At 44.9% G+C, this 14997-nt stretch overlaps 1 protein-coding gene across 1 annotated transcript in view; it reads left to right on the top strand.

Moving 5' to 3' along the window:
- Positions 1-14997, top strand: part of SHC3 (SHC adaptor protein 3) — a 183447-nt gene that overhangs the window by 110269 nt on the left and 58181 nt on the right. Inside the window, exons 6-7 of the mRNA XM_058301443.1 lie at positions 3636-3689; positions 10428-10479. Coding sequence (XP_058157426.1) covers positions 3636-3689; positions 10428-10479 — 106 coding nt within the window. The remainder of the gene's footprint in view (positions 1-3635; positions 3690-10427; positions 10480-14997) is intronic.

A 14997-nucleotide genomic window follows, 5' to 3' on the forward strand; every position in this document is an offset into this window, starting at 1 on the left:
AGTCATGGCACCTCTTAAACTTGATAGTACTTTTGAGTTGATGAGATATGGCATATCCAGTGTGGATTGAATTCTGAGCTGATCAAGGTGACACAGCCATGACATTTATTGAAGCTAATTTTGTTTAAGATGGTTGAATTCCTGTGCTGTGACTGTCTGAGAGGTTTTTCTGATCATTAGTTTCTTTAGTTGGAAAACGGGCACAGGAGTAGCTACCAATAGGGCAATTCTGAAGGCCAAATGAGGTAATGGAGATGAAGTGCTTATAAAATCCAATGGGGAAGGGAAGCAGATGTGGCTCAGGTGATTCAGCTCCCGCCTACCACATGGGAGGTCCCTGGTTCAGTTGCCAGTGCCTCCTAAAGAAGACAAGCAAGACAGTGAGCTGATGCGATGGACCGGCACAGTGAGCTGACACAACAAGGTGACGTGACAAGAGACACGAGGATGAAGGCACAAGGAGAGACACAACAAAGCAGGAAGTGGAGGTGGCTCAAGCAATTAGGCACCTCTCTCCACATGGGAGGTCCCGGGTTTGGTTCCCAGTGCCTCCTAAAAGGAAAACAAGCACATAAGGAACAGACACAGCAAGTGCAAACGAGGGGGTGGAGAGAAATCAATCAATCAATCAATAAAAATCCTAAAAAAAAAAACTGTGGGAGAGTTGAAGATGGGAACCATCTTTGCCTGCTCTGCTCAATCCCAGCCTCCCTTGCAGGCAGCGTGAGTTGGAAATCGGATGTGTCTACATGGAGAAAAGATGAACAAACCCCAGACTTCTGAGTGACCTAGTTCCTGATTCTGACAGGCACTGTGCAATGTGCTTTGCCAGGGGTACACATGCCTTTTGTCTGTCTACGATCTATCTCTCTATCTATCTATCTCTCTATCTATCTATCTATCTATCTATCTATCTATCTATCTATCTATCTAATTGATATCTATCACACACACATATATATAAATATATTTATGTATTTATACTTATCTCTTTGCCCATCAATTTCCATATTCCCCAAGTAAGCAAGCAGCATCCCCAGCTTCATTTATTCTTTTCCCCTCAAAAAAGGTGCTGAAATAAATTCTAGGTCCAGCGCAGAAACGAGGCAAGGCCGAGACTCGCCTTGACCTAGCTGGACCCCCCCTCTCTCTGCCCTCCTTCCTCCTCGCCTGGCAGATGCTCCCCTCTCTGCTCACACCGGCCTTTTTAACCATGTGCATGGAGCAGGTCAGCAAGTCTCGCCCTTCCGCTGGCCTCCTCTAAGGATGCGGCCGAGGGCGCCTGGGGCTTGGTGGCTTGGGGCGGGGCTAGTTCCACCTGCATCTGCCCCACCCCCCGTTCACGCCCGCCCCATCCTTGTTCCACATGGCTGTTGGACTTTTCGTTTCTTGGGCTTGCCAGGCTGTGGCCCTCACGTCCATGAGGTCAGCTCTCCCAATTCCCCCTTCGACCTCATTCCTCCCCTCCCAAAACAACCCCCCACACCGACAAATAGAACACAGAGTCACAGACGCAGCGGCGATGAGGCCGTGTCCGACCCTGCTTCGCCCTGGGCCGTGGAGGACCGAGGACCTGGCTGGTGTGTCCAGTTCTCAGGGTGGAGGCCCATGGAAGTGAGTGCCGTGCTCAGGGCCCGTGGGGCGAGCTGTGCGGGGCCAGGAGTTTTCGCAGAAGCCAATGTCTCTCTGGCATTCCCTCCAAGCTGACTGCAGGGCCCAGCTGGCCAATTGAGAATGGGACAGGGCTGGAAACGCTCTTCTCCCCCATGGGAGAGGGGAGAAAGGGCGATGCACAGTCTGCTAGAAAGCTGGTCCTGTCCATCACACTTCACTGAGCGTGCACGCGGACGAAACAAGAGGAAGTGCCCTCAGAGCAGAAACACACGCAGTAGCTTAATTAGCTATGCTTTTCTTATCCTTCTTTCCAATTTCCATCTTACCTAAAGGGGATAAGGTACAGTCACACAATCACCGACGTGCCTCCTGCTAACCGAATAAGATTTCCATTTTTTCCCCCAAAATATAGTTTGAACTTTAATTTCTCCATCTCAGTTTTAGAGCTAGCTTCTACCCAAAAATGAAATGTATTTTGAAAGCCATAGTTTATCATTATTTAGAGATCACTGTTTTCCTCAAGTTATATGAGGAAGCCTGTACCCCCGTACTGCAAACAGGCTTTTAGGGATTGTCAGAGAGCAGTTGTTAATGCAGCTCAGCTGGGGCCCGGGCATGGGTTAGAGGCAGTCTGCTGATTTACGTTCATTTTTATATTCATGTTTTTCCAGATTCTTTATTTTCCCAAGTATCAACCACAGAAGTAGGCATTTAAAAATCTTTTATGTTATTGCATGGTTCAATGATAGTTTTGTTTGAGTTTTACAGCAGCGTGGCTGCAAACATCGCTTGGGTGCTAAGATTGCAGCTGTGTGAGCTCTGACTGCCCGCCGAGGACCTGAGGACACAATCAGAAATAAACCTGGTTAGGTTGGGATGGGACAAGAGCGCTGCTTCCACTCCCAGGAAATTTCCTTCAATGTCATTACACTGTCTTCAGAAAGATAAAAATAGCGTGGAAGACTTAGGTAGCTTTTTAAATTTAGGGCAGCTTCTAATTTACTTAGGGTCTCTTCTAGATTCTCCTGTATGCAGCAGTTTTTAATGCTAATGGAAAGTCCCCATTTAAAAAATTAACTTGGAATGTCCTCTCTGGGTTTTAAATTGATAAATTACCAGAATGCCTGGGATGGCACCAGGTTACAATTTTGGATGCAGGGTTTCTAATTTACACGCGCATTATGCAGCAGGATGAAAGGGGAGGCAGGCCACATTTGCTCCCATGCTCTACAGGGTCTCCCCTGGAGATCCCAGGTAGGTATTTGGAAATAGAAACTAGACAGTTAAAATGTTTTCATGTGTAAGTGAGATATTTTCCTCCTTGAGGAGTCTCGAATCTTGAGACCCCGGCTGCGGGTTGGCCACGCTGCGCTTGATGACAGCTCTGCCGACTGGACAAGCCACGTGTGGGTCTCAGGTTCCCTTGTCTTGTAAAATGGGGATTATAATGGCTCTACCTCATGAGGTTTCAAAGGGATAATCTGGCAAAGCAGCTAGGTGAGCACCTGTCCCGTTGGGAATGTTCATTAAACATGAACACAGAAAGTGGATGTGGCTCAAGCGATTGAGCTCCTGCCTACCACCTGGGAGGCTCGGGTTCGGTTCCCGGTGCCTCCTAAAGAAGACAGACAAGACAGCGAGCTGACGCGACAGGCTGGCACGGCAAGCTGACGCAACAAGATGACACGATGAGACACACGGAGGAAAACATACTGAGAGACACAACAAAGCAAGGAGCAGAGGAGGCTCAAGTGATTAGGTGCCTCCCTCCCACGTGGGAGGTCCCAGATTCGCCTCCCACTGCCTCCTAAAAAAAAGACCAGCGCACAGCAAACAGACGCAACAAATGCAAACAACAAGGAGGTGGGGAGAAATAAATAAATAAAAGAAATCTTAAAAATAAATGAATGCATTTTATTTTTTATTTTTATAACGGTACTAATTTTACCAATTTTCAGGAAATTTTGTTGTTTCATTTTGTCAGACGATTAACATCTCATTTCTTATTTGGGGCCTGGCAGATTATTGCGAACCATCACATGCAGTCCATCTCCTTCGCCTCCGGGGGAGACCCGGTAAGTGTCCTTGGAGATGCTTTCTGTGGTTGGAAATTTTTGGGAAAGGACCCCTCCTCCAAAAGTGCACCTGTTAGGACACTTTAAGGAAAATTAACCGTGATGCCAGCCTTGTTCTACTCCTTAATTTCATAAGCTCTTCTTATCTATCATTTTTTTAAGGGTAACCCATGTTGAGGGTTTACCACTGATTTTCATTTCCTTAGCCAGGAGCTGCCAAAAGTACCTGAAGCATTACTCTTATTAAGAGGTGCTGAAATAGCTCCCTAAGTTTCCAGACTTGCCAGGGCATTCTCATATCCCGACTATGATTGCCCCCATTTGTTTTTGTTTCTTTTTTTCTATTGGACCTCCATTTGGGCCCTCCATTTTAATGTTTTAAGTCTACTCAAAGGCAGTGAATTTACTTGGTCTGGTTCATTCATAATCATTTGAAATTGGCATTTTTCTCTGTAAATTTAAACTGTGCTCTGCCAACCATTTTCTCTGCTGACAGGGAAGGAATTGGAGAGAGAAGAGAATATTCTATTTTGGCATTGATTTTTTATTGAGTAGGTGGTGGGATAAAAAGGGAATTTGCTCCCCACGTTTCGGTCAGGAATGCTGTAGTGTGAGGTCAGTGTTCAGTGTTAGTGGCCCCGTCTCTAACAGCAGCATCGTGGAAGACAGGACCACCTTCTCGGCCAACCGAGGGTCTCACTCACACGCTACCTGCCTGTGGGTTGCTCACAGGCCACCCTTTCAAGGACACCCCTATAGAAAGCCAGTCAAAAGGGAATGAGGTAGAGAGAGAAGAGTGAAGAGAGCAAAGTAAGCCCTTCCCTGCAATGAGGGGGAGAAAAGGCTCACCCCAAGAATGTGTCCCCCTTATTTTTTTATTGGTCTGGGTAAAGTTTTCACAAGTCCAGGGCGAAACTTAAAAACTAGGACAATAGAGCATGTTTTCCTAGGAGCTAAATTTATTCAATTAAAACTTTTCTCTCTATCCTGGTAAGATGTCATTGTTGCTTTTTGTGGTGTTAGATACTCTGGTGGCTTATAAATGGCCCTTCCTTGTGTTGTTTTGCCCGAGTTGCCAAAGTTATCTGTAGGCAACTCTCAAATTCTATATAAATGTTTACTGTCCCAAGATAGCTTGAATAATTAGTGGTTTCTCTTACTCCTGGTTTCAAGGCCAGGAACCCTCACTATTTCTGACTCCAGGAAGAGAAATTTTCCTAAGCCCTTGTGTTTCTCTTATCTACCTTTCCTACTGGACGCCTCCTGGAGTGATCTTAGAACTGCTGTTGGCACAAGAAAAGTCAAACCAAGGAAACAATTTCCACTGCGGGCTCCGGAGCCTCTGCATTTCTCAAGGAGATTCCAATCAGGGCTCAGAGTCTCTTAGCAACAGGAGCGCGGCCATCCCAGCTGCGGCAGCTCCAGGGGCAGGCAGCACTCGCACATTCTGGATGGCTCCCGCTCGGAAAAGTGAAAAGCGCGCAGGCGGTAGCCGGCCTGGGGCACCCAGCTGCTTCCCAAAGCCCCGGCTTAGACCCTTGAGCCAAAGGCACTTGGCAAGGAGGGGGTTTGGCCAGTCTGAAAATGGTTCTTTGCCCTTATATCTTCCCTGAATTATCAAAGGATGCCCAGAGCACCGTTTTATCTTTTCATAGAATAGGTTCAATTGGGTCCTAGCCCTTATCCTTTTCCCTACCTAGAGTCTTGTTTTTAAAAGTCTTCCTTAATGCTTTCCTCCCCTCCCTTCCCTCCTCTTGACAGTTTCTTCTGCTTCATTACATAATAAAAGATTTCTTTCATATGTATATTTAGAAAGTGAAAGTCCTTGGGAATGCAGCCCCTCTGAGAGCCACTTCTTCAGACTGTGTGTATACGTGCCCCTTTACCGCAGCCTGTCCTCTACCTGTGTGCACATCTGTACATATATATTTGCTATATCTATACCTAGCTCTAATTATTTGCAGTGGTTGTCTAATTGCTTGCCCAATGTGACGCTTGGGACCACGGTTTCTCAAATTTGGAAGTTAACATAGTTCAAAAAATAAAAGGCATCAAGAGCTTCTTTCAGGGAGTTGTCTTGAACCTTAATGATGATACTATGAGGGGAGAGACAGGGAGGTAGAATATGGGAAGCCAAATACATTGGATATGTTCAAATTATTATATTCTCAAGATGCCCACGTCTGTGACCTAGTTTCAAATTTCCTCATCACCTCTTCATTAAGAAAGTAATCAGAAGCATTCAGCGACCTTTAAATTACTCTATAACCTTTACACGTTTTTCTGATCCTACAGAAAATGTAATGATGCCAGGGGACAGAAAGCCTGATTGATTACTTTCCATTTTAAGCAATCCAAATGCATATTTCACTGTGCATGAGGCCCCATACCAAACTGGTTTGTTACCACAAATTTGACACATTGCAATGGGTAGATTTTAAAAATAAACCAGCAATTCCAAGTTCTAGTCCTTGTTCTGCTCCTAAGTGTATATGCCACTTATTGCCCAGTGCTGCAGTTTACCCAGTAAACAAATGGTATTTTGAAATGTCTAATAAGACAGACTGGAAAATGCTATTAATCTCCTTAAGCAATGAAGGCACACTATTATTTTACTCTAGCATTATTAGTAGTGTTAAATACTACCAACAGAACGGCAGAACAAGGATCAAAGTTGAGAGGGTCTTGGAGTGTGAGATCAGGGACAGTCAAGTGTAGAAAGACACTTTGCAGACCCCCTCCGTGAAACTTGATGCAGTCACTGTCTTATGGGGTGATGTCAAGAATATTCTTTTGAACAGCAGTTCACTCCCCTACTCTGCCAGAAAAGGATCAGTATTGGTATCAGAAAAGCTACACCCTGACATGGCCGTGGACCATCAGAGTGACAGAACATACCACTTCTCTTTCCTGAGCCTCATTTTCCACCTGCAACATGAGGGATTTGAACCACAGCAGAGTTTCTCAGAACAGAGTAAAAATCTAAAGAGTTTCCATGCATCTGCTACCAGTGTTGACTCAAATTAACTTTCTTACTCAAATACATTCAAAATAAATCAAGTATAGTTTCCTTACGTTTATATTGCTTCTTAAACTATAGACTCCAATCAGATTTGGAAGTTAAATGCAAATGAACACTGTAAAGACATTAAGTTACATTTTCCTGGAACTAAATCTGTTTCCAATGTTACTTTGCTCCTGGCCATCATGGGGGAAAAGCTTTTGAGTTCAGTCTCTCTTACCACCATGGGTGCCTACATAATACAATTTTTCCACTAATTTCTTCTATTTAAGCAAACACTTCAATTATTGTAGGTAAATGTGATACTGATTTGCTTCCAGTAGTGCAAAGGCATCTATTCTTTTCTCTTTGTCTCTGTTCTTTTTTCTCTAATTCTTTAAAATCCTGGTACCAATGAAATTGGAACCCCAATGGCAAGTGCTAGTGTTGTAGAATTTGAGAGAGGTTCAATTATTTGCGTATAGAAAGGCCATACTCAGGAATGATTTTGGGAAGGAAAAATGGTTTATTGACAGCTGGCCGGATTTGGGAGCTTTCTGTTGCAAACCTGAGCCCCGAACAAGATTTTTGAGTCCCTTTTATACAGAGAGGAAAGGCCAAATGGTTCTTTTGTTTCAGTTCTCAATAGGCTTGAATTAGCATATGTCTTCTACATCCTAGGTAAGCTTTTAGCATGGATTTCATACATTCTAGATAAGCTTTTAGCACATTTTGTTTGCATTTCCCCTGAATATTTAATGTTTATAGAGTTTGCATTGATAAACTGTTTCCTGGGACTGGAGTCGTTGCCATGGTCACCAAGGGCAGGACTGTAGCCTCTCATTATCCCACACCCACAAGTCAGGACAGACAGCTTAGGTTAAGGTTATCTCCAAAGAGACAAAGAGCCTCCCACCCATAGCCCACATCACTAGCACTGAAATTACATGCAGAACTTGTGGCACAGCGGTCAATCAGGTGATCCCAGATGATCATGGAAATGAAAACAAAAAATTTTTTAAAAATTCAGATGATGTCTCAAACACTAGAGAATACACTTGCCCAATCCTTGGGTTCCATGCATCTCAGTTTGAGAGAAACCCTGGGCTAGATGTTTTCTTGGACCCTTTGATATGAACATCTTATGACTCCAGGCAGTCTCTAGATTTTAAGCTATAATCCATATAGTTGCAAATAACTTCATATCCTGGCCAGATCTGCCTTGATGGACATAACTAGAAGCCAGGTGCTCTGGTTTGATGGTTTTCCACTCCCCTTCCCAAGTCACTCCTATGTGGGCAGGAAAAGGAAATAGCCTTGGTGAACCTTACCTCCAGATGAGCCTGGAGTATGCTCCTGGCACGACAGATGATTCTGTCAAGATCTCCCCACTTCCCCCATTTAATCTTACTGGGTTGGTGAGTTGCAGAGGGAATGATGTTTTGAGAGGTTCCTTGCGTGGCACATCAGCTGGGTTAGGTGTCCAACAACCTTTACATGTTCCCCACATCGCCACTCTTTTCCTCTCCCATTGGAGGTTTTTACTGAACACTGTAGAGAAAGAGTGGAACATTTCCTCTACCCAGAGAATGAAATGAAGGAGTGCACCACTGAGAACCAGTGCAGATGCTGAAAACACCATCCACTTACCAAGAACATGGACTTCCTTCTTAGCAATACAATGTGGGGAATATCTGCAGAAAGGGGTTAGACCCTGATCAAGACATTTTTTTAAATTGTATTTCTTGGAAGATACATAGATCACAAAAAATGTTACATTAAAAAATATAAGAGGTTCCCATATACCCCACCCCCCACTCCTCCCGCATCAACAACTTCTTTCATCATTGTGGCCCATTCATTGAATTTGGTGAATACATTTTGGAGCACTGCTGCACTGCATGAATTATAGTTTGCATTGTAGTTTACACTCTCCCCCAGTCCATTCAGTGGGTAATGGTAGGATATATAATGCCCAGCATCTCTCCCTGCAATATCGTTTAGGACAACTCCAAATCCCGAAAATGCCCCTACACATCTCTTCTTCCCTCTCTCTGCCCTCAGCAACTACCATGGCCACTTTTTCCACATCAATGCTACATTTTCTTCCATTACTAGTCACAATAGTTCTATAGTGGAATATCAGTAAATCCACTCTAATCCATATTTTATTCCTCCATCCTGTGGACCCTGGAATGGTGATGTCTACTCCACCTCTACAATGAGAGGAGGCTTAAATTCTACAGGGTTGATGGATGCAGTTCTCCTGCTTGGAGTTGTAGGCACTCTTGGTTCCCTGTTGTGGTGGTTGACCATCTCACTTCCTTGTTAGCTGACCTGGGTAAGCCCAACGAACCGGAGAGTAAGAGTTGCAACTCTGCTGAGGCTCAGGGCCCAGCTGGCATTTGGCAGTCCAGGGATTCAAGTCTCCTAAGCATACACCAACCCCAGCACCAACTACAGGTTCAGGAAAAGTGACAGAAGAGGCATGTGTAGAAAGATCACATCTGAGTCCAACTCCATCACACTCAGGAACACAAATCCCAAAGTAGGGCCCACTGACAAGACACTGAACTCCAGAGCCAACTGCCATGACTGTAGAACCTGTGTGTCTCCAGAATCCTCTGGAGCACCAGTACCTGGGGTTGTATCTACTTTGGCTGTCTCTGGGATCCTGCCCCAAGATTTTTTTGAATATTGAAAATATCAACATTTCAGGGAAGTGTTTTCTGCTTTAACGAATTAGGAGAATTCTTAGTTCCTCTGATTATTTGTTCAGGAACTAAAATTCATATGTTTTTCTCAGCATTCCTCTGAGATCATATTTTCCTTTATTGCACTGGTTAGATGAGGAGGCAGGCAAAGGGGACTAATATTTGATGTGGCAAGCAAGACTTTTAAGTAGAACTGATATTTTTTGGAACATCTTAAAGGATTAAAATCACTACTTATGTCCAAGAAGAAAAGAGCCAGTACATCTTACCCATCCATGAGGGAGGGACATTTGCAAACAATTTCTGTGCATCCACTTCTGGTTTTCTTATAGACCAGTAGTTCTCAAGGTGTGATCCTCAACCAGCTACATCAGCCTGACCTGGGCCTCACTGCAGACCCACTGAATCAGAAACTTGGGTGGTACTTGGGCGATCTATGGTTTACCAAGTCCTCCAGGGGTGTCTGACCCCAGCTCAAATTTGAGGACCAGGGTTCTAGACAGAGCTAACAGCAAGGATTCTCCATCTTAATTCATATTAGAATCCTTGGGGGAGCTTTGAAAAAACCCTATTTCCCAGGTCTCCCATCTGAACCAACGAAATCAGATCATCTGATTGTTGGGACTCAAGCTTACTCAAATAAGCTTGTAAAGCTCCTCAAGTGAGTCCAACACACAGCCAAGGCTGAGAACTGTGTCTTTCAGCTTTCTACTCAAAGTGTGCACTTGGGCCAATAGCCACTGCAGCCCCGGTTCTGGGAACTGGGTGGAAATGCAGAACCTTGGGTCCTGCCCCAGAACTGCTGAATCAGAATCTGCATTTCCCCAAGAACCCCAGTGATTCCTGACCATGTTACGGATTGAGAAATGCTGTCTTACAAGGGCTGTTGTTCAGGCAGTATTGGATTGTTTAGCTGTGTGATGGTTGGGTCCTTAGGCGCTTGCTGGGTTATGTCCAGGATCTCCAACCATGTTGTCCCTCTTGAGTGATTAGTGATGTGGATGTCTCATTTTTCTTTAACAGGACACAACAGACTATGTTGCATATGTGGCCAAGGACCCTGTTAATCGCAGAGGTAAGCAATACTTGACCTTTAGTCATCTCTCATTTGTATACAGTCACTCTGAACACAAATATACTATTTGTTCCTCTCTATCTCATTCCCCCACCACCAAAATGAGCATGTGTCAGATTGTATTGGAGGCTGATAATGGAGACTGGTGGGCAGTCCAGGGCACCAGCAAACCTGTCTGGCATAGGAGGTGTGGATGTCTCTGAGCCTCAAACTCACACACTTGTATCCAGATGGCTATGGTTTGTTACCCCTGGCTTGTGTGCTAGCAACTGTCCACCCCTCTTCCCCAAGTGGCCTTGGTTACACCAAGAAGAGTCTACAAAGCATCAGGCCTCCTGCCCAGCTCTGGCCCCTTGTCTGTGCCCTTTACTTGAAGCCATCCAAGAAGCCTCACACTGTCAGTGTCCAGCCTAAACTTCAGTGTCCCAGTTCAGGGTGCTGTCTCCTGATACCCTCCAAGCTTCTAGGGCCTCACCTCCAGCCTGGATGGTAGGGAAATGGAGGTGTTCAAGTACTTGTCATCCTCATGGATCCTTTATTTTACACCTACCTCCAACACCCATCACTCCCATTTCTTGTTGCTCATTTACAAAGAAATGGTGCAGCCCTTAGACACTCGGTACCAAGCCTGAGGGTTTCTGAGGCTGACTAAGGATGTGCTATGTCTTGACACAACTCCAATTTGAAAGCCGTTTACAAATATCTTAAATGGAATCTGTAATAATACTAAACAGCACTTCCTTCCAATACTGGTTCCTCTACTTCCTGCACCTGCACCCCAGGTACCAGCTGTTAAAATCTTTTAGCTTGCTTAGCCAGATTTTTCAATCCATATCCATATAATATATCCTGTTTCTCTTTTTAAGTTTCAACCAAAGGAGATCTTAACATTCCATTTTGCTACCCCCACCACTCCCACCCTGTCACACTCTCTTGGACATCTTTTCAAAACCACCAACTATTTCACGATGGGGCTGTACCAGGATTCATGCCCAGCCCCCATGGGCCAGCCTCCAGTAGGTTCCCCTTCATCTTTCTCCCCCATGACATTGACTGAGCGGTCCTAAAGAGGCATTTGCCCAGCAGCAGGGTTGGAAAACTAATAGGTTGATGCACCTGACCCACTGCCTCCCACACAGTAAGTAAGGGTTATTTTCCACCTGACCCTTTACCAACCTTGAAATTATGGGTTTGAGTGTGTCCCTCAAAAAGATTTGCTGAAATCCAAATCCCCAGGACCACAGAATATGAAATTATTTGGAAATAGGATCTTTACAGATGGAATTAGGCAACTTAAAATGAGGTCCTACTGGAGTAGGGCAGGATCTTAATTCAGCATGACTGGCATCCTTATAAAAAGAGGAGAGAAGAGCCACACAGAGGAGAACACATGGCACCTGAGGCCCAAGGTCTGTGGCCAGTGAGAAGCTAGAAGAAGGCAGGAAGGTCTCCCCCCACCGATGTCAGACTTGTAGGCTCCAGACTGTGAGACAGTACATTTCTGTTGGGTTAAGCCATCCAGCTTGTGGCACTGTGTTGGCAGCCCTAGAAAAGAAATACCCCTGGGTTAAGCAAAGAGTGACTCAGTGGAGCCGACTTTCCATGTCCATGGGTTCTTGGTAACAAAGGTTAAAGATAACAGAATCTTATGAAGAATTTTACTCCTGTTCTTCACCAAGTGTGTTCAAGCTCCACCATCAGCCATCATTTGGGGTAGATGGGGAAAGAGATTCTATAGATGAGATGTTCTAAGACAGATAACTTCCTAGTTTAGAATGGTCACTCCTGAACCAGAGGTGGGGTCATGACAGAATTTTGATAATAGAAGGGAAGGGGGCATGGGTGGTCTTGGTGAGCTGAGGATTGCCCCCCGGATCCCTTGCCAATGCATTCTAGCATACCTCTTCTTGACCGTAATGGAGTGTTCTTGTAACAAGTACAGATAATGAGTATTTTTCTCTGATGAGCGATGGCAATCAAGACCATCATCTAGACTAGCTGAAAAAAAAAGCCCTTTTTCTTTTTCCAGTGAGAGGCCAACACTTTCACCATTCTAGTGACCCAGCAAGTCAGGGGAGGGGAGGGGATTTGGGGTGGTGATAGGCTGCATGTCCCCAGAAAGAGAATTCTCACTTTTAGCCCAGGATTAACAGTCAAAACTCTTTCTCAATTTTTGTTTGTTTCAAACTAAATTTAAATGACCCTAGACTTTTTTTTTTTGTTGACACCTTTAAGGGCTTCCAAGGCAACAGTTCTCAAAGTGAGCTGCACTTTAGAATCACCTGGGATAGCTTTTAAAAATCCCAGTGGGAGTGGATGTGGCTCAGGTGGTTGAGCACCCACCACCCACATGGGAGGTCCTGGGTTTGGTTCCCGGTGCCTCCTGAAAAAACAAAAAAAGTAAACAACAAAACCAATTCAGGGAAGCAAATGTGGCTCAGTAATTGAGTGCTGGCTTCCCACATATGAGGTCCTGGGTTCAATCCCTGGTCTTCAGGTCCTCAAAAAAAAAAAAATTACGAGTGCTCAGGGCTCAGTATTTCTGGGTGTGGAGCTCTCCAGGTGACTCCAACACACAGCCAGTGTTGGGAAATAAGACTCTAGCAGGGAGTTTAACCAGATGTAATTTGATTTTGGATCCTATAAGTGTACAGACTGGTATCTTCTTTCACAGGGGCAATACCAGAATACCTTCCGCACAGTCCTTTTCAGGGTCAGGGTATCAGGATGATGTCACATGTGCCGCGGTTGCTGCGGCAGGCTCCCTTGGAGATTTGCATGCAGTGCCACTGTGAAGACAAAAGTCAGACCTCTGCACTATTTTAGCACTTGGGGACACCACCAGCACAGGTGCCTTTTGAGATACTAAATGGGAGATGTTGACCCCTTGATCCAATTTTTGATGGCCTGCCACTAACTGTTCAAAGGTTAGTTGCTTAACAACAACCACTTTAGAATATCTTCTGATATAATGTGGGTCAGGAATTGAGACAGGGCTCAGCTGGAAGATTATTCTGCTCCACGTGGGGGCCATTGGGTAGTCTTTGACTGGTACTTGGGCTGCATTTGCGGCCTGAATTGTCTCTCCAACATTCTGTTGTTCTTTTCCCAGGAAGGGTATCTGAATAATGGGTGACCTAATTAATGGATTTAAATGGGAGCCTATGTATGGGAAAAGCTGCCTCAAATAGCCAAGCTTGCCTGTTGTGGGCTTCATTAATAGTACACGGTCATTTTAACAAGAGGAATTTGTATTTCCTTTAGCCCTATGTAGTTGTAGGCCCCAAGTGGTGACTTTAAATATTATTCATTAATCTGTAGAAAATAATACAGCACTGCCTCTAACTTTTCTTTCCTCTATAAAGCAAAACCTCATCTGTATAATGGTGAAAGCAAAAATTTTTTAAAACCAGGAGCTTAAATTTCATCTAATAACACCGTGGCAGAGGGGTGATTTTCCCATGGAGGATGTTTCGGTTGTTTCCATATTTGATTCTTGTGAACATTGTTTTTACAAGCCAAGCTAAGCCCTTGGCTTTAAATTGCGTTTCTATGCTGAAGGCTCCCAAATGGGTCTTTCCAGCCCAGGGCTTGGCTCAAAAACCAGACTCACGTATCAAAGCCTGCTCCTCTGCCCCACTCAAAATCTCGTGGGCATCTCAAAGCCAAGCCTCCACAAATCTCATGCAACATTTTTCTCCCACCAAAAAGCATCTGTTGGTCTCAATAAATAGAAACTCCTTCCTGACTTCCTTACTTCCCTGACTTCTCTACTCCACCTGCCATCTGCCAGTCAAGCTTTGGGCTTTACCAGTTCTTACCTCCTTCCCTGGGACCTGCCTCCCCATCCAGGCTGCATCATTAATACTGCAGTAGCCACGGGAACAGGTTTGCCTGCACTCATCCTTGACCTCTAAAGTCTTTTCTCCACATGGTAGCCAAAAGGATCCTTTTGAAATGTTGGTGTAATTGTGTCCATCCTCTGCTCACTTAGCATAAAATTTCAAGCCATCATCATGCCCTCCAGACCCTCTAGGGTCTCACCCTTGCTACATCTCCTATCTCGTTTCCTATAACCTCTTGTGCCCCCTCTGCTTCCACTACACTGACCTCCTGGTTCTCCTTGGACATGCCCACCAAGCTCCTGCCCCAGGGCCTTGCTGGAGCCTCTTACACCAGGCATGCTCACTGTTCACTCCCTGACTGCATTTAGGCTTTTTCTCCAATGCCACCTTCTCAGGGTCATCCAATAAAAATAGCCTACCTATACCATCCACATCTGTCACCCCTTACTTTATTTTACTGTCTTCCTGACTATATTAGTTTCCCACAAATTCCAACAAACTTGTTGGCTTCAAACAGAAATATATTCTCTCACAGTTCCAGAGACTGGAAGTCTGAAATCAAGGTGTCAGCAGCTCCCTTTGAAGACTCCAGGGGAGGAGACTTCCCTGCCTTTTCCAGCTTCTGGCGGCTCTAGGCATTCCCTGGCCATGGCTGCACAATTCCAATTTCTGC

Source organism: Dasypus novemcinctus, chromosome 8 (genome assembly GCF_030445035.2).
Source record: "Dasypus novemcinctus isolate mDasNov1 chromosome 8, mDasNov1.1.hap2, whole genome shotgun sequence".
In the NCBI taxonomy this organism is placed as follows: Eukaryota; Metazoa; Chordata; class Mammalia; order Cingulata; family Dasypodidae; genus Dasypus; species Dasypus novemcinctus.